General features: G+C 37.0%; 3 protein-coding genes and 1 long non-coding RNA gene across 4 annotated transcripts; 3 read left to right on the top strand and 1 right to left on the bottom strand.

Moving 5' to 3' along the window:
* Positions 1-438: 438 nt before the first annotated feature.
* LOC145224452 (uncharacterized) lies at positions 439-2,657 on the bottom strand. The gene is made up of 3 exons (XR_013859658.1): positions 2,379-2,657; positions 1,737-1,895; positions 439-875 (listed from the first exon to the last, which is right to left on the bottom strand). It is a non-coding gene; the product is annotated as an uncharacterized LOC145224452 (long non-coding RNA).
* A 93-nt stretch (positions 2,658-2,750) lies between these two features.
* On the top strand, positions 2,751-7,482 carry LOC145224451 (serpin B6-like). Its single transcript, XM_080090942.1, has 9 exons — positions 2,751-3,117; positions 3,195-3,325; positions 3,486-3,593; positions 3,692-3,790; positions 3,896-4,000; positions 4,212-4,461; positions 5,078-5,262; positions 6,346-6,513; positions 7,245-7,482. Exons 1-9 carry the CDS (start codon positions 2,934-2,936, stop codon positions 7,437-7,439), a joined length of 1,425 nt encoding a protein of 474 aa, XP_079947068.1. The 5' UTR covers positions 2,751-2,933; the 3' UTR covers positions 7,440-7,482.
* Positions 7,483-7,746: 264 nt separating this feature from the next.
* LOC145224450 (serpin B6-like) lies at positions 7,747-17,704 on the top strand. The gene is made up of 10 exons (XM_080090941.1): positions 7,747-8,928; positions 8,996-12,981; positions 13,059-13,189; positions 13,498-13,602; positions 13,701-13,799; positions 13,907-14,011; positions 14,223-14,472; positions 15,078-15,262; positions 15,834-16,001; positions 17,125-17,704. The coding sequence occupies exons 2-10, from the start codon at positions 12,798-12,800 to the stop codon at positions 17,317-17,319; spliced, it is 1,422 nt and encodes a 473-aa protein (XP_079947067.1). The 5' UTR covers positions 7,747-8,928; positions 8,996-12,797; the 3' UTR covers positions 17,320-17,704.
* Positions 17,705-19,048: 1,344 nt separating this feature from the next.
* LOC145224449 (uncharacterized) lies at positions 19,049-20,556 on the top strand. Its single transcript, XM_080090940.1, has one exon. It carries the CDS (start codon positions 19,585-19,587, stop codon positions 20,248-20,250), a length of 666 nt encoding a protein of 221 aa, XP_079947066.1. The 5' UTR covers positions 19,049-19,584; the 3' UTR covers positions 20,251-20,556.
* The last annotated feature ends 14 nt before the right edge of the window (positions 20,557-20,570 follow it).

Genomic DNA, 20,570 nt, shown 5'->3' with positions numbered 1-20,570 from the left:
GTGCGACTTGCCGATACCAATACCATATGCAGTATCTGCACCCGTTCGATACTTTGGAACTAAACACAGATACTTTTCACGTGCCTGTTGTTTCTGCCACGTTATTATGCAAATCGTCACTTGACAAAATTTCTTCGTTCGATAAAAGTAAAAGCGATTCACGTTTTCAAAAACAGCCCACTTTGCACTGTTGACGCCCAAACTTTGGTCACTTTGGATCATGTTTAGGTCGTTGCAGTACTTTTTGTTTAATGTTGGCACTCGGACTTTATTAACAAAAAACGTGGTTCAGCCTTTGTTGCAACAAACGCTTGTTTTTTTTTGAAACAATTACAGTTGTAGGTAGCGTTTCAACCAATGTTTGTACAGTCATGAACAAACGTATTTGCATAAAGCTGATTATGTGTATTATGTGCAAACAATGCGAAAAACAGGCACTGCAATCGTCACAATACAGTTTATGACGTCATAAACAGTTAGCTCCGTTAAGCTAAATTTATGCACAAGTTAGAAATTGTTAATCAGAGCAATTTAGGCGACTTTAAATGGTATATATATATGATACAAACCTTATTCTTTGCATCAGTTGTTTTAAAACAAAACAACAAGCAAGCAATTGGCGGTCGTTGGTGAAATACTATGCGGCCCGGTAAGATTATAAACTTTTGAATGCGGCCCTTGCACTGAAAAGTTTGCCCACCCCTGATCTACATCCACCCAGTCATTAAATGTTTGTGAGTAAAGCTGAATTGAGAACGGATGGGTGATATTGAATGTAGCCTCAATTTGATTGGTCACATCTAGTTTTGATATGCAGGTTAATATCACTTTTCTCTCACCACAGGTCACATGATATTCCATATTTACTTTTTAATCTGTGAACAAAAATAACCTTAATGACGGTAACAAGGATGATACAGGAGATAAAAAGCAACCTAAATTATTATCTAAACATTTCAGAGAATGCTCTTGCACATTACATAAGCACTCACTGAAACGTTTGGAAATTAAGCATGTCATATTTTACGAAAGCACTATAACACCACCATTTAAACCGAAATGTAAAATATTTTTGACACCCTTTGGTTTGGTGAAGAATACTTTCTGGAGCAAAAGTTTATTGTGCAACACAATGGCGGCACAGTCACATGATGACGTTCATTTCTTAAATGTTAAAGGAGTTTTTTTTAGAAATGCATTGGCAAACACACGTTTCAGTTTCATGTGGACATAAAATTCCAGCTTCCATTGTTTTTTATTTTGATCTGAGATTTGTCTTCAAATGTACATACTTTATCAGTTGCAAGAAAAACAACATACACAACTCACTTCTAATGAACCTACAGGTTGAATCTATATTGCTGATACATATAATTTTAAAAGGTATTTTTATACTTAAACACAACCAATCCACAAAACCAACAATTACCAAATGCATATAAAATAAACCAAAAACTAATGGACAAGCAGTATTGTCTGCACCACTGTTTCTTAACTATTTAGCTTGTGTGCCATATAGTAGTTTGTAAAGTGCTGATGTGCCAATTATCAAGACCTGCTAGCCATGCTGATGAGAAAGTGGGCCATTTTTTTCTAAAAAACGTTGACTTTGTCACGCAATAAAATAGGTTAGAGATACACAGGTCTACTACGCAACTCCATACATTTTAAAAACTTTAATATGCATCCAGTTACTGGTCAGTTTGCAAGGTAAACAAAAAGTATAACCAACAAACCTTTAAACTGTTTCCGATCAGCATCCAAACTCCAAATCCTCCAAATCGGCACAAAACGTGGCGTCTGCGCAAGCTCAACTCTGGGTGTGGCTTACCGCAAACGTCATAATAAAACAAACATGCCCCTGCAACTCAGCCTGGGCGATCCCAGAATTCTGTCTGATGTAACAATTGGGATTGTTATGCGTCAATCTATATCTTGCTGTGTTGCTACAGCTTCACTAACAATGAAAACTTTTTCACCGGTGATTTGTTCATTTTAATTATACTCGTATTTCTACTAACTCCCCTAATATTATGATGTATACGGTATAGCGTGCATACGTCGCGTTTATGAGATCCAGCGTGATAAATGTGCATGTTTTTTTTGAAAAAATGCCACTGGCTCGTTTGGTTACAGTTCTAAGTCGCGACTGCCATACATTGCTGCTACGGATTTCGCTCTTAGAACGTAAAATTAACATGTAGGATACTAACATCTGCGTTAAACTTCTGAAAAACTTTTCAATTTACGTTACATAGACTGCAGTTATAGGAAAGTTTGTTGTAAAATGATGCGTTGTTTAAATACAAATATACTACCTGGTTTATTTAATTGTCAGTATAGTAATCATTTATACTAGAGTAAATACAATTCCAAACCTCCAATGTCGTATTTCCACGGCTTGAACATATTTCCAAACCTTGACCGCAATGAAAACGGAAGAGAAATCCTAGCACCAAATGGTCTAAATCCCGTATTGACCGCCTAATTGCAAGTTATTGCTGTACCCAAATTGTTTCAAATGATTAGCAATGTGTTACCGCGTCTTTTAAAATACCTTTGCGCATATACCCACCCTCGTGAGAACTGAGGGTTGGTATTTACACCAATGCTATAGGACGGGTGGAAATTTGGTCTTAAAATGGTGTGAAATTACACCTTTTGAGCTGTACCACCCCAATAGGTGGATCACACCACCTTTTATTTTCCCCACCCTTTGTTTCCCACCATTTCCATTTACAGTGTGGGGGTTTCCATTCTCATTTTACCCCAAGTGCTTTTTTCACCGCAAAACTATTTTTAACGCAGCCTGGCTTTTCGGGTCAGCTCGTCCATTTTAACTTTGCAAAACCAAAGTGCGAGTAAACTAAGTAAACTCCGTATGTTGGCATCGTTGCTTTGGCCTAACGACTGAATTTGAAAGTCTTTGGATTATGGCCAGTAAACTGTTCTACGTTTTGTGCCTGTTTATTGTCGACGTTGCAAATACCATGGACCAAGATGATATTGCCAAACTGTCTGCATCAAACCTTCAATTCAGCATCGATTTTTACAAAACACTCATTGCGGACACGGCTACAGAAAATATCATGTTCTCTCCAGTGAGCATAACAGCAGGTTAGTATTTTGTTTTTGTAGATTTTGTATAAACTTTTCAGTAACTGAGACGTGTATGTGTTTGTGCTACTTTATAGCTATGGCAATGGTACACCTTGGAGCAAAAGGCCAGACTGCCAAGCAGATTGAGGAGGTTTTTGGTTTCAATAGACTCGAGGGAAAATTTCATAGTACTTTTGGTGAACTACACGATCAAATGTTTAATAAAGTTGGTATTGTACTCTTGACTTCTATGTTGCAGGTTTTTTTTAATTGTTCTTGCCGATTGGGGTAAAAACATGACGTTTTATGACCTCCTGGGTCCCTATCGAAGTTACCTATGCTAATGAGTATTTTGTCTAAAATTTGTGGTGAAATGGTTTCTTTAGGTGCAGAACAGCACTAAAAAGATTTCAAAAGATTCTTCAAACTTAGAGGACGACAAAAAGCAAATACTATCCGACTCAATAAATGTTAAGAAAACACTGTTTGACTCGGTACGTCTATTTTCAACTGTTTCCAAACATAGCGTTTTTGTCTAAAACTTGTGATACAATTTATACAGTCGCGAAACAATCTGTTTCTTTATGTGCAGACTGCTGAAAACGACACCATTGAATCGCCATTTCATCAACGATTCGACTCAGATAAAATGATAGATCTTATCGAATTTTTTGTTTCAGGTGATCCCGCGGTAAGTCATTTTTAATCATTCAATATATATATATGTTTTTTTGTTTACAATGGGTGTTAGAATCCTATATATGTGACTGACAGAAACTTACTTTTTGTGTTAAAGTCTATCACAATTACATCTTCAAACCGAGTGTTTGCCAATAAACATCTAGAAGTGCTTGAAGATTACAAAACAGCTTTAAAGGTTTATGGAGCTCAAGTTGACTTGGTATGTCATGTATGCTTTGCTTTCTTACGAAACTTCTTTTCAAAATAAATAAAACATCTGTTTACTAGAGTGTTACTTATTCATTTTTAACAGCAGCCAAAACACAATTTTAAGGTGATTATACTTCGCTTTTAAATAGCAATTTAATGAGATCACAACATATCCAGCATATAGTGTGTTATCAGCACTAACAATGTTTCAACCTATTCAGTTGGATTTTGCCAATAATCCTCAAAAATCGGTAGAGTCGATCAACAACTGGATCAGCGAAGCAACCGAAGGCGAAATTCCAGCAATGTTGACTACCGATTCTTTGAACCGTGACACACAGTTGGTTATCGCAAACGCATTGTATTTTCGCGCTGACTGGGATTTTCCGTTTCGCGAAGAAAATACCAAGCCAAAGGCCTTTTATGTCACGCAACATAAAGTTGTGAAGACACCGTTCATGTTCAAGGAAGGTTGGTGACGTTTTGGATTATAATAAAAATAAACCTATTCGTTGAAATCAACGATTTTAAAAAAAGATTTGGTTTCGACCGAATAATTTGACAGGATTCGGTCCCAACCTTGAACACCATAAAAAAATTTTTGCGTAAACTAGTATTAATCAAACCGTTAGCAAATAGCCGAGACAATTTTTAGAGCCCCGCCGCAACATACACGGTTTTTCTTTCCTATTAAAAAAGTAGATTGGACCTGTTTTATTTTAAAACAAAAGACACATTTTTAACAAACAGATACATATTTAGCTACACAAGACAGACGTTTCGACAAAAACAATTGTCATCATCCGTGAAAATATATTGTACAAGCCGAAACATGCACGTTTTTAGACACAGAAATGTAAGGAGAAAATGTTCAATCAACTACGTCACATGATAAAAGGTTGCAGACATAAAGGAAACAGCGCCGTTTTAATTTTTGTCGAAACGTCTGTTTAATGAATACGTTTTATTCTACATTTTGGGCAATTTGGTATTTATTAAAGATACATATTTGATGTAGTTACTAGTTTTTTTGTCATTGTTATCTAAAGGTTTAAATTTCAGATAACATCGTTTTATTCTTTTGTAGGCAAATTTCGGTATGGCTTTATTCAGGAAATTTCACTTCAAATCCTTGAACTACCTTATGCTAAGAAAGATTACAGTATGTTCGTGCTCTTGCCTGAAAACTTCGACTTGAAAAACGTTGAGGCTAATCTGAACCCGGATAACCTCACCCGCTGGATTTCTCAAATCAGTTATACAGATGTTGAAGTAAGTACAAAAAATATGCGTAGGCCCTAGCATTTTTTTGTAGAACCTGATTTGGTGTGTGAATTACGGCTGGTCTGGCAAACAAACATTTAATTTTCTGCAAACATTTTTCTCTCCACATCAAACTTGTAGCTATATATACAATAACATTTAGGACAAAAATTATTTCGTTCAGTTTAAACAAGTGGTTTTTAATAGTGATGTACCGAATCGGCAAAATTTCGATTCGGCCGAAACCGAATATTCGGCGGTTTTGCCGAATAAATTCGGCCGAATCAACCGAATCATTTATGACGTCACGCAAAGTCGTAACCTACACGTTTGACATGAAAACAGAAGTTTATCTACCAGGCAATTAGTGCAGAATGGTTGTGTTTCGTCCTTATTTTCGTTATGTGAGGTTTAACATCGCCGCAAGCATGATTGCCAACCCGACAATGAATATTGATTTTTTGTCTGCAGTGGGAAAAGTGTCAGTATGTTAAAAAATATAATGATAGACGTGATTTCCGTTGGTACTAAGCAGAAATGACACGTTTAACGCTTTAAATGGATGTTCGTAAAAGATTCGGTTTCGGCCGAATCGCAACAAATTATTCGGCCGAAACCGAATCTTTGCAAAAGTGGCCGATTCGGCCGAATAAATTCGGCAAACCGAATATTCGGTACATCTCTAGTTTTTAACCTTTTTCCATGCTGCACCCCTTTCAAATCACCAACCAATTTTTGCACCCCCTTGGGTTTTTGTATTTATATAGAATAGACCTAACCAACCTTAATGATTCAGCATCCCCGCACCCCCTAGGGGGATGCGTGCACCCCTGGTGAAGAACCCCTGGTTTAAACCTATCGGTTATGGACAAAATAATTGCAAGATTATGGTGATGAGAATGCAAACGTAAAACTTTTAATGTAATCTTAACTTTATCTTAAACGTTATCTTAACTTCGCGTCGTTGAATGCAAGGGTCATCATCAAAAATCTGTGACGATTTTAAATTTTAAATATTAGCTTAATTTTTTATGTGGCATTACCAAACTTGGTTACTATGGGGTGTTCTTATCTTATAATGTTGTTGTTTAGGTAACAATTCCTAAATTTATTCTCGAGGAATCACTTGACTTGGTCCAGGTCTTGCCCAAACTCGGTATGACCGACTTGTTTGACGGAGAAAAGGCTGATTTATCTGGTCAGGCTAAAACCGACATTCCGCTGTTTGTGGATCAGATTCTTACAAAAACATCGTTTGAGGTAAATTTGTCCAAAACCTAAGATGGGAATTTCTGCTTTGATTCCACCATTTAGGATGCGTTATATTTTGAGGGGCTGTGACACTGAACCAATAACATTGTTTTTTGTTTGGTACAATCACCCAGAGTTGTAAACGGGCCTAAAATTGGACCCCGGGCCCGGCTTGAACCCGTATTGTTTTTGATAAGCCCGTTTAGGCCTGAAAGTTTAAATGACAGGCTAATAGCCTACATTGAAGCTTCGGGAAAGACCAAGACAACAAACACAACAGAAATTTGGTATCGAACAAGACGTTTTGAAGCTGTTTGACATTAGGTCAGGTCTAGCAGCTCGTTACTTAGCTAGGTAAATATATGGTTAAAAAATAATGACGCAGTGTGGCCGTTTATTTTTTTGGAAACCTACGCCCGAACCCGGCCCCGATCCGAAAAGCCCGGCCCGACTTCTTTGGGATCACCTAGTCCTTTGTGCAAAACGGGGGAGACTTAAAGGTCACGAAGCAGCTCGAACCTTTTTGTTTTTTTTTCTGCTTTAGTGCCTATTTATTTTTTATCTACTTTATAGTGCCTATACGTATACGTATAAAACAAATTGCCTTGACATCTATACTGTTTCAAAACCATTTTGTCGTAACACGTGAAGAATATAAGTTCACTTGTTCTTTCTTCGTAACGATAAACGTTTTTTGGCGTATTGCATAAACTCACAATTTCTTTTCATAACTTTATTAGATGAACGAAAGAGGGAGCAAAGTCACAAGCGCGGTAACGTTTGGAACAAGTTATGGTATACCGTTCTCTTACAAGCAATTTGTAGCTGATCACCCGTTCTTGTGGGCTATTCGCCACCAGCAAACTGGCCTTGTTTTGTTCATGGGACGTATTCAGCGGCCAGAAGGCGACCTGACCAATCATGATGAGTTTTAAGGCGACTTTTATCCCGTTTCCATTGCCGCTTCTTGTTTCGCACGGTGTAACTTACGTTTTCAACGTTGTGCACCTTTTTTCTTCTTGGTTATTGCCAGTAGTGGGATTCAGCCGGTTCGCATTGGTTCTATAGAGCCATCTCACGAAGCTTTATGAGATCAGCGAACCGGTTAGCTTTACTGGTGACTGTTAATGGACTTTTTGTAACAGAACCGGTTGATAAATATGACTTTTGTGATAGAACCGGCTGACAAAAAATTGAATCCCACCACTGGTTATAATCAAAGTATATAGACTTGGGTTATAATAATGTGTCGCTATGTTTTCTCTTACCAAACTAAATAAACTCAACTTAACTCATCCTCTGCGTGGTCAACCTTAGACGGAAAGTATCGATGCCTTCCTACCACCGTTTCTTTTCAACGATTTACAAAGGAATGTTAAGAAGAAAAAAAATAAACATTGGATGTTTGATTGATTAATCATAGAAATATAAAGGGACTTGGTCATGCTCTGTTGATTCGCATACACAACAAATACTTAACGAAATGGAGATGAAGGTTGAGTTATGTTGAGTTTATTTTGCCGGGCAAAGTCGTAGCAGCACAATTGCGCTGAAATATGCACCGGACCGGCTGCAACGTTTAGACGTTAAAATGCGCGATGAATGACCTCTCATGCGTAATCTACTTAATAAACGTATGAAAATGTTAATATAGTACTAAAGGAAAAAAAAACGTATTTAACGCAAGTGATAATATTGGCGGTAATTAGCCTAAAAGAAAGGTCTCTGAGATTAAATTACAAACCCTAACCCTCAGGATTTACATCAGTTACCCTCAGGGCCTCAGCATTTGCATCAGTTTTATTAGAAGACTCGATTGTTTTTAAATTTTAATGTAGCCTGGCTGTCTGATAAATGTGACTTGAATCAAGAAAGTTGTTGTTTTGCAGATGTTTTCATACAAAAAGAATAATGTCAAAATAGAGCTCATGATAACTTTAGTGTTTAGATTTTCACATTTATTTTGTAGTTTGTGCAAATTTGCTTAGCATTTTTTCTAAACTTTCAGATTGTTTGTTTACTTCATTTCATTCGAAAACTTTTTAAGCAATTTAAGTTTCATCTCAGGCCTTTCCAGAATGTACAATTACCAAAAAATCTCGCCAATCACAATAAAGTTTTAAATTGATATTTTGCGAGCATATGTTTGTTTTTCAGATTGCAAAGTGTGTCACATCTTGAAAATGTAATAAAACACAGTTTTAGAACACCTTGTTAAAACAGACCCAAAGATATTTGGATAATCTCCGATATATATGCAAATCAGATGCTTTGCATGTTATAAAAACATGAGGGCTAAAAAACTTCTGTTGGTAATTGTAATGTGTGTTGGGTATGGAATAGTATCACTGTACACTGCCTACACCATGCTCAAACAAAGAGATGAAAATCACAGTGGCCCAAATACAAGAGTTTTGAGTAGAGGTAAGGTATTATTGTAGGGCAAATAGTGTGATGGGGCATTTGTTAGAACAGAAATATTAATTTCTAGATTTAAACTCGGTGAATATCTCAGCAAAACATGTGCAAATTTGGGATGTTGGTAACATAGGTAGCTATTTGTGGCAAGACATTTTACAAGGGAAACTACCCAACACTGAGAGAAACAGATGGCCTCAAAGTGCCTTGACCATGCAAGGTTTTAGTTTCTGGTAAGTCAACCCAAAATATCAAAGTATGGCAGGACTAATGAATGCCAAATACTGAATCAAGTCAGTTCTGATCAGTGGTCTGGTGACCGATCTTATATAAAGCTGATATATGCAGCATACCAGGCAGGCAACTGTGATTGTGATTCAACTTTTAGCATCTGTATCTCAGTTGGTAAAGCACGAGTCCCGGAAAGACTTCTGTAATGGATTTGAATTCCACTGCAGGTGTTTTTTCTAGCCTGTGTCTTGCCATATGGAAAAACTTGGGGGACCAGCTTGGTTCGGCATAACACCTTTAACGGGACTGGCATACAATGACCTATAAATAAGTATGTCAGGATTGCCAAAGTTTTACTGGATCCGGTCCTTTAACGGAGTGTTGACAGCTTTCTAGACGCAAAAATAGCCTTTATTTCACCAACTAGCATTTAATTCAAACAGATATAGTCAAGTGGGGTAAAAAAAAAACAAATTTTTGAAACTTTGTTGCCAAAGTTTTATTTTAGGCAACAAAAGGTCAATTTTTCTTCCCAATAAAGCTGATAGGACTACTTTTATAGTAATGTGACAAGTTTTTGATTTTACTAAAAAACAAAAAAAATATTTGACAAAAACTGTTGTTCTTTTTTAACCCGAAAAAGGTACAAAAAAAAACAATGTCGGGGTAAAAAAAAACATGTGGACATTAGGACCATTTAAAAAAAAATTTAGTGGCCGTTGGAACTTCAATTCAATTATATGAACTTAATCAACCATCTTAAAGTCAAACATAAGACAGAAATTTCATTAAAAACTCTGTTACAATCAATAAGCCAAAAAAAAACGAGCCACATAAAATTCTTTGTTTTCGAAATTTTACAAACCAAACTTACAGCAGTTATTAAACTGTTTGTAAATTAATAAAACGCTTTCAAATTAGTGCTAAGACTTTCCATGGCTTTGTACCTTTATTGCACTGCATTTATTGCCTTTGATTTGGTCTTTTTTGTCATTTACCAGTCTTTTGTTGGTATGCAACTAGGTTTAAATAGAGCTCACCCACTTGCTGACTGGTCATGTAACCTAAAACCTTATTGAAATAAAGTTTAATTTTCTACCCCAAACTGCTTGAATTACCACATAATGATTTGATAACCTCTTTTTTTTTACTTTGTAACATTTTTCTTTAGGCCTGGATCCCAATTTGTACTTTTAGCCATGCAGGTATACTTTTTGGTAAAAATTTCTGCAAAACTGGGGCCCCAAAGAAATTTTATACAACTTTGGTTTAAGAACATGTTTTATAGGCTTTCTTTTTTATTTTCTAAACTTCCAGGTGACAAATAAAAATGTTTGGGCAAAAAAAATTTTTGGGGTGCAAAAAATACATAGTTTTTTATTACCCCATTCCTATAGAACCGTTTGGGGTAAAAACGAACAACAAGATATCTGAAAAAATTTAGAAGCTAGCCAAGTAGAGTCTTTTTTGTTTAATAGGTCATAGTTATGACACAACACAGAACAAAGGTCATTGACACCAAACTTGTAATAAAAAATCTGCCGGAAAGTTTCTAAAGGTTGTTGAAGACTTTTTAACATACGAATTTTACTACTGTTGTTTCAACCTGCAGAACATTGCCTACAAACAAAATCTGAGAATGGTTTATGGCTTATTTTAATGGTAGAGAATAAATACATCCTATGAAAAAGAAACCATTTAAAAAAAAATTTTGGTTTAGCTGTGAGGATATTGTTTTTTTTTACCCCAACTTCAGCAAAATTTTTTTTTACCCCATTTGACTATAAGTTGTTTTGCATGAATTTTGTTTATTGTTAAGCTTAACTTAATAAAAGAACGTTTGTTGTAAAATTTTGTATGCAAAAGTGACGAGCATGCAAAGTGGGTTGTCCGATTCACAATACACGTGATTCTGTTTACCAGAAGTAGCCTATATAGGCTACAAATGTGTGTGTATCCAGCTGAAATAAAGTTGTCATGACCTCATCCATGACAGCCGATGTGCATTCAATTATTTTTCTTGCGCTTTTGATACTAAAGTAAACGACTCGCATTGATCACGAAGGCGTAATTAGCATATTTGCACCACCAAATTTGAGTTAATACTAATAGCCGCCCCTGGTTATTAGTTTGTCTGCCAAAAATAAAAGCACGAGGCGTTTTCAGCGACTTTCAAATTGCAGGCGACGGAACTTTTTTACGTTGGCTCAAAAATAACCGCTGACGAAAAACCCACTTCGTATGGGTGGTTTCCAGGGGCGCCGAAAAAAAATGTGAGGGGGATCTTTGACAAGTACATACGATATCAAACATTTAGATGCATATTGACATAATTTATGTACTGTACAGTTAAAACATGAAACACTCTACGAGAGGGGTGGGCAACCTTTTTCGTCGGTGGGCCATATAACCAACTTCGGACATCAAGCGAGGGCCACACAATTTTTTTCATGTACCATATCTACACGTTTTTACCCTACTGTTGGTGCGGCTTACATTATTATGTCGATATTATTTCCACATCCCTGCGTTTTGTTTTAGTTAAAAAAAGGCACAAAACGTACAACAGTGTACGGGCCATCATCCAAAGACTTTCAAATTTAGTCTTTGAATGTAGGCAACGATCGCAATATAGACCTAAAAAGCCAGGCTACATTAAAATAGCTTCGCGGTGAAAAAAAAGCACTTTGGGTAAAACGAGAATGGAAACCCCCATAGGCCCCGAAACGTAAGGGCAGGAAGGGGCACCCACCCCCTTGAAATTTGAATGTACCTCATATTTAACAAATTTTGTCTAAAAACATAATGAATAAAAAGTATAATGCGATAAGTGAAGGAGAGAAAGTCAACGAATGTCTGTATAAACGACTTTAGCAATATGTACCTTATTTCTATATTTATTCTCGGTGATTTTTTCACATGTATCGTGTATCATGTTTTAACCGTATAGTATATAAGCTTAATTTATGCCAATATGCACCTAATTGTTTGATATCGTAAGTACCTTTCAAAATTTCCCCCCTCTTGCACAATTTTCTGTCGGCGCCCCTGGAAACCACCCACAAGAATGGGGGGTTTTCGTCAGCGGTTTTTTTAGCTAGCGCAAAATTTCCTCGCTGGCAAATTTAAAGTCCCGAAAAATGCCACATTCTTGTGCATCCTGCAGACATAAAAACCCAAAGCAAAGCAGGGGCGCGATTACGATGCTTATGTGATCATCAAGGCGAGTCGCTTTACTTTAGCATCGTAAGCGCAACGACAAACAATTGAAAGCACATCTGGTGTTATGGTTAAGGTCATGATATCGTTAAAGACATTTGTATAGACATTCAATGACTTTCTCTCCTTCACTAATATCATGATACTTTTTTCATTAGGATTTTCGATTTTTTTCAAATTTGAGGTGCTTCAAAATCTCCAAAGGAAGCGAAGGCACCCTCTTGCCCCTACGCTTCGGTGGCTTTCCATTCTCATTTTACCCCAAGTGCTTTTTTCACCGCAAAACTATTTTCAATGCAGCCTGGCTTTTCGGGTCAGCACGTCCATTTTAACTTTGCAAAACCGTAGTGCGAGTAAACTAAGTAAACTCCGTATGTTGGCATCGTTGCTTTGGTCTAACGACTGAATTTGAAAGTCTTTGGATTATGGCCAGTACACTGTTCTACGTTTTGTGCCTGTTTATTGTCGACGTTGCAAATACCATGGACCAAGATGATATTGCCAAACTGTCTGCATCAAACCTTCAATTCAGCATCGATTTTTACAAAACACTCATTGCGGACCCGGCTACAGAAAATATCATGTTCTCTCCAGTGAGCATAACAGCAGGTTAGTATTTTGTTTTTGTAGATTTTGTATAAACTTTTCAGTAACTGAGACGTGTATGTTTTTGTGCTACTTTATAGCTATGGCAATGGTACACCTGGGAGCAAAAGGCCAGACTGCCAAGCAGATTGAGGAGGTTTTTGGTTTCAACAGACTCGAGGGAAAATTTCATAGTTATTTTGGTGAACTGCACGATCAACTGTTTAATAAAGTTGGTATTGTACTCTTGACTACTAATGTTGCAGGGTTTTTTTAAATTGTTTTTTGCCGATTGGGGTAAAGACATGGTGTTTTATGACCTCCTGGGTCCCTATCGAAGTTACCTATATGCTAATGAGTATTTTGTCTAAAATTTGTGGTGGAATGGTTCTTTAGGTGCAGAGCAGCACTCAAAAGGAATGGTTTCTTTAGGTGCAGAACAGCACTAAAAAGGAATGGTTTCTTTAGGTGCAGAACAGCACTAAAAAGGAATGGTTTCTTTAGGTGCAGAACAGCACTAAAAAGGAATGGTTTCTTTAGGTGCAGAACAGCACTAAAAAGATTTCAAAAGATTCTTCAAACTTGGAGGACGACAAAACGCAAATACTTTCCGACTCAAATGTCAAGAAAACGCTGTTTGACTCGGTACGTCTATTTTCCACTGTTTCCAAATATAGCGTTTTTGTCTAAAACTTGTGATACAATTTGTACAGTCGCGAAACAATCTGTTTCTTTATGTGCAGACTGCGGAAAACGACACCATTGAATCGCCATTTCATCAACGATTCGACTCGGATAAAATAACAATTAATCTTTTCGATTTTTTTACTTCAGGTGATCCCGCGTTAAGTCATTTTTAATCATTCAATATATATGTATGTTTTTTGTTTACAACGGGTGTTAGAATCCTATATATGTGACTTACAGAAACTTACTTTTTGTGTTAAAGTCTATCACAATTACATCTTTAAACCGAGTGTTTGCCAATAAAAATCTAGAAGTGCTTGAAGATTACCAAAAAGCTTTAAAGGTTTATGGAGCTCAAGTTGACTTGGTATGTCATGTATGCTTTGCTTTTTTACGAAACTTATTTTCAAGATAAATGAAACATCTGTTTACTAAAGTGTTACTTATTCATTTTTAACTGCAGCCAAAACACAATTTTAAGGTGACCATACTTCGCTTTTAATTAGCAATTTAATAAGATCTCAACATATCCAGCATACAGTGTGTTATGAGCTCTAATAATGTTCCCACTTGTTCAGTTGGATTTTGCCAATAATCCTCAAAAATCGGTAGAGTTGATCAACAACTGGATCAGCGAAAAAACTGACGGCAAAATTCCAGCAATGTTGACTACCGATTCTTTGAACCGTGACACACAGTTGGTTATCGCAAACGCATTGTATTTTCGCGCTGACTGGAATTCTCGGTTTCGCGAAGAAAATACCAAGCCAAAGGCCTTTTATGTCACTCAACACAAAGTTGTGAAGACACCGTTCATGTTCAAGGAAGGTTGGTGACATTTTGGATTATAAAAATAAACCTATTCGTTGAAATCAACGATTTTTAAAAAAGATTTGGTTTCGACCGAATAATTTGACAGGATTCGGTCCCAACCTTGAACACCATAAAAAATGTTTCGCGTAAACTAGTATTAATCAAACCGTTAGCAAATGGCCGAGACAATTTTTAGAGCCCCACCGTAACATACACATTGTTTCTTTCCTATTAAAAAAGTCGATTGGACCTGTTTCATTTTAACACAAAAAGATACTTTGTAATAAACAGATACATATTCAGCTACACAAGACAGACGTTTCGACAAAAACAATAGTCATCATCCGTGAAAATATAATGTACAAGCCGAAACAAGCACGTTTAAATACACAAAAAAGTAAGGGGAAAAGGTTCAATCAACTCCGTCACATGATAAAAGGTTGCAGACAAAAAGGGAATAACGCCGTGTCGAAACGTCTGTTTAATGAATACGTTTTAATCAACATCGTTGGCAATTTGGTGTTTATTAAAGATACATATTTGATCTAGTTACTAGTTTGCTTGTCATTGTTATCTAAAGGTTTTAAATTTCAGATAACGATCGTTTTATTCTTTTGTAGGCAAATTTCGTTATGGTTTTATTGAGGACATTTCACTTCAAATACTCGAGCTATCTTATGCTAACAAGGAGTACAGTATGTACGTGCTCTTGCCTGAAAACTTCGACTTGAAAAAAGTTGAGGCCAATCTGAACCCGGATAACCTCACCCGCTGGATTTCTCAAATCAGTAATACAGATGTTGAAGTAAGTACAAAAAATATGAGTGGGCCCTTGCATTTTTTGTGGAACCTGATTTGATGTGGGAAATACGGCTGGTCTGGCAAACAAACATTTAATTTTCTGCAAACATTTTTCTCTCCACATCAAACTTGTAGCTATATATACAATAACATTTGGGACAAAAATTATTTCGTTCAGTTTAAACAAGTGGTTTTTAACCTTTTTTACTTGCTGCACCCCTTTCAAATCACCAACCAATTTTCGCACCCCCTTGGGTTTTTGTATTTATATAGAATAGACCTAACCAACCCTAATGATTCAGCATTCCCGCACCCCCTAGGAACAGTTCCCTGGTTAAGAACCCTTGGTTTAAACCCATCGGTTGTGGACAAAATAACTGCAAGATTATGGTGATGAGAATGAAAACGTAAAACTTTTAATGTAAACGTTATCTTAACTTCGCGTCGTTGATGCAAGGGTCATCATCAAAAATCTGTGACGATTTGAAATTCTAAATATTAGCTTTAATTTTTTATGTGGCATTACCAAACTTGGTTACTATGGGATGTTCTTATCTTATAATGTTGTTGTTTAGATAACAATTCCTAAATTTATTCTCGAGGAGTCACTTGACTTGGTCCAGGTCTTGCCCAAACTCGGTGTGACTGACTTGTTTGACGGAGAAAAGGCTGATTTAACTGGTCAGGCTAAAACCGAGATTCCGCTGTTTGTGGATCAGATTCTTACAAAAACATCGTTTGAGGTAAATTTGTCAAAAACCTAATAGGGGAATTTCTGCTTTGATTACACCATTTAGGATGCGTGATTTTTTAAGGGGCTGTGACACTGAACCGATAACATTGTTTTTTGTTTTGTTCTTACGATCACCCAGAGTTGTAAATTGGCTTAAAATTGGACCCAGGGCCCGGTTTGAACCCGAATCGTTTTTGATAAGCCCGTTTAGGCCCGAAAGTTTAATATGACAGGCCAATAGCCTACATAGAAGCTTCGGGAAAGACCAAGACAAGAAACACAACAGACATTTGGTTTTGAACAAGACGTTTTGGGGTTGTTTGACATTAGGTCAGGTCTAGCAGCTCGTTACTTAGATGGGTAAATATATATTTAAAACCCGGCCCGAACCCGGCCCGACTTCTCTGGTATTGCCTATAGTCTTTTGTGCAAAACAGGGAGACTTAAGGTCACGAAGCATAGACCTAACTAACTTACTTCGATCACGAAGACAATTAAGTTTGTCTTTTTGATGTATGATTCTCCCATCATTGACAACAAAAACGTTTTTGCATGGCCTTTGGGGGCAACACCTGAAGGGTAAGTTAACGGTTAGACTTTGCCAATAAACTGTCTATTGGTTTGTTATACCACAGTATACCACAGGTGTTTGAAACATATATTACACAGTTATAAATTTGTATTGTTTCATTTGTTTATCACAATGGCCAGCAAACTATTGTCCACAGCCCAATTATGGGCCCTGGGAAAATTTTTAGTGGGCAGGGCAGCACTGTTTGGGCCGTAACATGATCACTAAGTAGCATCAAAGAACTCAAAACTCATTTTGTGTTATGATCACATTTACAATCTATTAACGTTTTATGTCTTAAAAACTGAATTAAAGGTCACAAAGCAGCTCGAACCTTTTTGTTTTTTTCTGCTTTATAGTGCCTATTTATTTTTTATCTACTTTGTGGTGCCTATACGTATACGTATACGTATAAAACAAATTGCCTTGACATCTATGTTGTTTCAAAACCAGTTTGTCGTAACACGCGAAGAATATGAGTTCACTTGTTCATTCTTCGTGACGATAAACATTTTTTTGGCGTATTACATAAACTCACAATTTCTTTTTATAACTTTATTAGATGAACGAAAGAGGGAGCATGGTCACAAGCGCGGCAAGGGTCGGAGTAAATTATGGTATACCGTTCTCTTACAAGCAATTTGTAGCTGATCACCCGTTCTTGTGGGCTATTCGCCACCAGCAAACTGGCCTTGTTTTGTTCATGGGACGTATTCAGCGGCCAGATGGCGACTTGACCAATCATGATGAGTTTTAGGGCGTCTTTAATCCCGTTTCCATCGCCGCTTCTTTTTTCGTACGGTGTAACTTGAATGCGTTCAGCGATAACCTTATAACGTTTCAACGTTGTGCACCTTTTTTCTTCTTGGTTGTTGCCAGTAGTGGGATTCAGCCGGTTCGCATTGGTTCTATAGAACCATCTCACGAAGTTTTATGAGATCAGCGAACCGGTTAGCTTTACTGGTGATTGTTAATGGACTTTTTGTAACAGAACCGGTTGATAAATATGACTTTTGTGATAGAACCGGCTGACAAAAAAATTGAATCCCACCACTGGTTATAATCAAAGTATATAGACTTGAGTTATAATAATGTGTCGCTAAGTTTTCTCTTACCAAACTAAATAAACTCAACTTAACTCATCCTCTGCGTGGTCAACCTTAGACGGAAAGTATCGATGCCTTCCTACCACCGTTTCTTTTCAACGATTTACAAAGGAATGTTAAGAAGAAAAAAAATAAACATTGGATGTTTGATTGATTAATCATAGAAATATAAAGGGACTTGGTCATGCTCTGTTGATTCGCATACACAACAAATACTTAACGAAATGGAGATGAAGATTGTGTTGGGTTGAGTTGAATTTATTTTGCCGGGCAAAGTCGTAGCAGCACAATTGCGCTAAAATATTCACCTGGCCGGCTGCAACGTTCAGACGTTAAAATGCGCGATGAATGACCTCTCATGCGCAATCTACTTAATAAACGTATGAAAATTTTAATATAGTACTAAAAGAAAAACCGTTTTTAACGCAAGTGATAATATTGGCGGTAATTACCGGTAGCCTAAAAGAAAGGTCTCTGAGATTGAACTACAAACTTGATGTGATTACAAACCCCACCCTAACCCTCAGCATTTACATCAGTTTTATTAGAAGACTTGATTGTTTTAAAAATTTTAATGTAGCCTGGCTGTCTGATAAATGTGAATTGAATCGAGAAAGTTGTTGTTTTGCAGATGTTGATATTTTGTTTTCATACAAAAAGAATAATGTCAAAATAGAGCTCATGATAACTTTAGTGTTTAGATTTTCACATTTATTTTGTAGTTTGTGCAAATTTGCTTAGCATTTTTTTCTAAACTTTCAGATTGTTTGTTTACTTCATTTCATTCAAAAACTTTTTTGAGCAAAGTTTCATCTTCGGCCTTTCTAGAATGTACAATTACAAAAAAATCTCACCAATCACAATAAAGTTTTAAATAGATATTTTGCGAGCACATGTTTGTTTTTTTAGATTGCAAAGTGTGTCACATCTTGAAAATGTAATAAAACACAGTTTTAGAACACCTTGATAAACCAGACCCAAAGATATTTGGATAATATCCGATATATATGCAAATCAGATGCTTTGGACAGTATAAAAACATGAGGGCCAAAAAATTTTTGTTGCTGATTGTAATGTGTGTTGGGTATGGAATTGTGTCACTATATACACTTCACATGTAGCGTGTATCATGTTTTATCCGTATAGTATATAAGCTTAATTTTTGTCAATATGCACCTAATTGTTTGATATCGTAAGTACCTTTCAAAATTCCCCCCCTCGTGCACAATTTTCTGTCGGCGCCCCTGGAAACAACCCACAAGAATGGGGGTTTTTCGTCAGCGGTTTTTTTAGCTAGCGCAAAATTTCCTCGATGGCAAATTTAAAGTCGCGAAAAATGCCACATTCTTGTGCATCCTGCAGACATAAAAACCCAAAGCAAAGTAGACATAAATGCTATTCACAGGATCTGTCCCTCTAATAGTAGGCATGTTAATATCCACGATCACTGAGTCAAAATTCTTTCAGTAAATGATTAATTAAGAAGCAAATGCTTCTGACTCAAAATCAGTAGACACTGTGTTGGTATATTCGAGATATATATTACACCGTTGCAAGCTGCTTTTCACAAATCCGGTTTAAAGCTCACATTTCGGGAATTTTCCAACAGAGATCGGAAAGGGAGTGTGGAATTTCTTGATGTTTTGCACTGCTATTCAAGTGATACAAAGTTACATTTCGTCACCAAAGACCACGTGAAAGAAACAAGCAAACACCGTTGCTTCCTGCACGGAACTTCTCATCACCCTTCACATGTATTTCGGGGCATTGTGTTGGGTGAGGCCAGCAGATTAAGAAGGCTGAATGAGTTGGACAAAGACTATTTCACCAGTCTGGAACGACTCAGGGAAAAGTGCCGAAGATCTGCGTTTCCCGAACGCATTACAGAACAGTGTTTAAGTGTTTCGAAAACTTGGATGAAACGGTTCGTGTCACCAACTTGTCAATCCCGCAAACCAAGGATAGCTTGGGGTACAGCTTTCCCACAGGCCTTGAAGTTAACAGCTAAGGAAAGGGACTTACAACTTTCCGCGACTGTAGTTTATAAAAGAGCAAGAACCCTGGGGAACCTTCTGACTAATTACAGAAGCTTGGCCCATGCGTCAAAACAGCCCGTCGGCCAGTCGCGCCCTTGCGAAAAGTGTGCTTTGTGTGGCAATCATGGTAGCCATAAGAGCATGGTTTATAAACAGCGCAAGTTCACAACACACGGACAAGTTTTAGAATTGAAGCAAGACCTGGACTGCAAGTGCTACGGCATATATGCGGCTACTTGCAACATATGCAGCGCGCAATACATTGGACAAACAAAAAACCGGTTTAGCACCCGTTGGACACATCACAGATCCACATGGAAAGAACACAAAGTAAATGAGGAAAATGACAATGCAGCATTATTGCACCACTACGCCACAAAACACACAGCAGTTTTTTCAACACACCCCGACATAACACAATGTTTTAGCGTAACGTTTCTACAGCAGCCGGCACCTAAAGACCTGGATGCATGTGAAGCCAAGTGGCTTAAAATAACACAGGCCACCATCAATATTCAAAAAATGGTTTTACCTAGATTGCGCTGATCCGCAGAGTTATTTCTAATCTTGCGTGTGTCTGTTGACGTTATCTTTTTGCGTTTTACGCCTCTCACCTTTTCTCCTTTTTTCCGACGTTGCGTCTGTTTTTTCGTCCTCATTACATTTACGCTTTTGTGCTCGTGTAGACTGTGTTAACCAAACTAGACATAAATGCTTTTAGTGTTTTAAGTTTTTTACTATTTTATTTTGTATGTTTTTACATCTGTTCTCTTTTAATTTACCTTCGTTGTTTGCAGTTTTTAGAGACTGACGATGCCTGAATAGGTGAAATATATATCTCGAATATACCAACACAGTGTCTACTG

The sequence above is a fragment of the Phallusia mammillata genome, chromosome 4 (assembly GCF_965637545.1).
Source record: "Phallusia mammillata chromosome 4, kaPhaMamm4.hap1.1, whole genome shotgun sequence".
Lineage (NCBI taxonomy): Eukaryota > Metazoa > Chordata > Ascidiacea > Phlebobranchia > Ascidiidae > Phallusia > Phallusia mammillata.
The sequence above is the reverse complement of the archived record's forward strand: the minus strand, read 5'-3'. Positions and strand labels throughout refer to the sequence as shown.

Coding starts and splice junctions, on each gene's coding strand:
- LOC145224451 (XM_080090942.1), top strand. CDS start 2,934: ATGGCCAGTAAACTGTTCTACGTTTTGTGCCTGTTTATTGTCGACGTT. Junction 3,118..3,194: donor TCCAGTGAGCATAACAGCAG/GTTAGTATTTTG, acceptor GCTACTTTATAG/CTATGGCAATGGTACACCTT. Junction 3,594..3,691: donor AGAAAACACTGTTTGACTCG/GTACGTCTATTT, acceptor CTTTATGTGCAG/ACTGCTGAAAACGACACCAT.
- LOC145224450 (XM_080090941.1), top strand. CDS start 12,798: ATGGCCAGTACACTGTTCTACGTTTTGTGCCTGTTTATTGTCGACGTT. Junction 14,012..14,222: donor ATGGAGCTCAAGTTGACTTG/GTATGTCATGTA, acceptor CCACTTGTTCAG/TTGGATTTTGCCAATAATCC. Junction 16,002..17,124: donor TTACAAAAACATCGTTTGAG/GTAAATTTGTCA, acceptor TAACTTTATTAG/ATGAACGAAAGAGGGAGCAT.
- LOC145224449 (XM_080090940.1), top strand. CDS start 19,585: ATGAAACGGTTCGTGTCACCAACTTGTCAATCCCGCAAACCAAGGATA.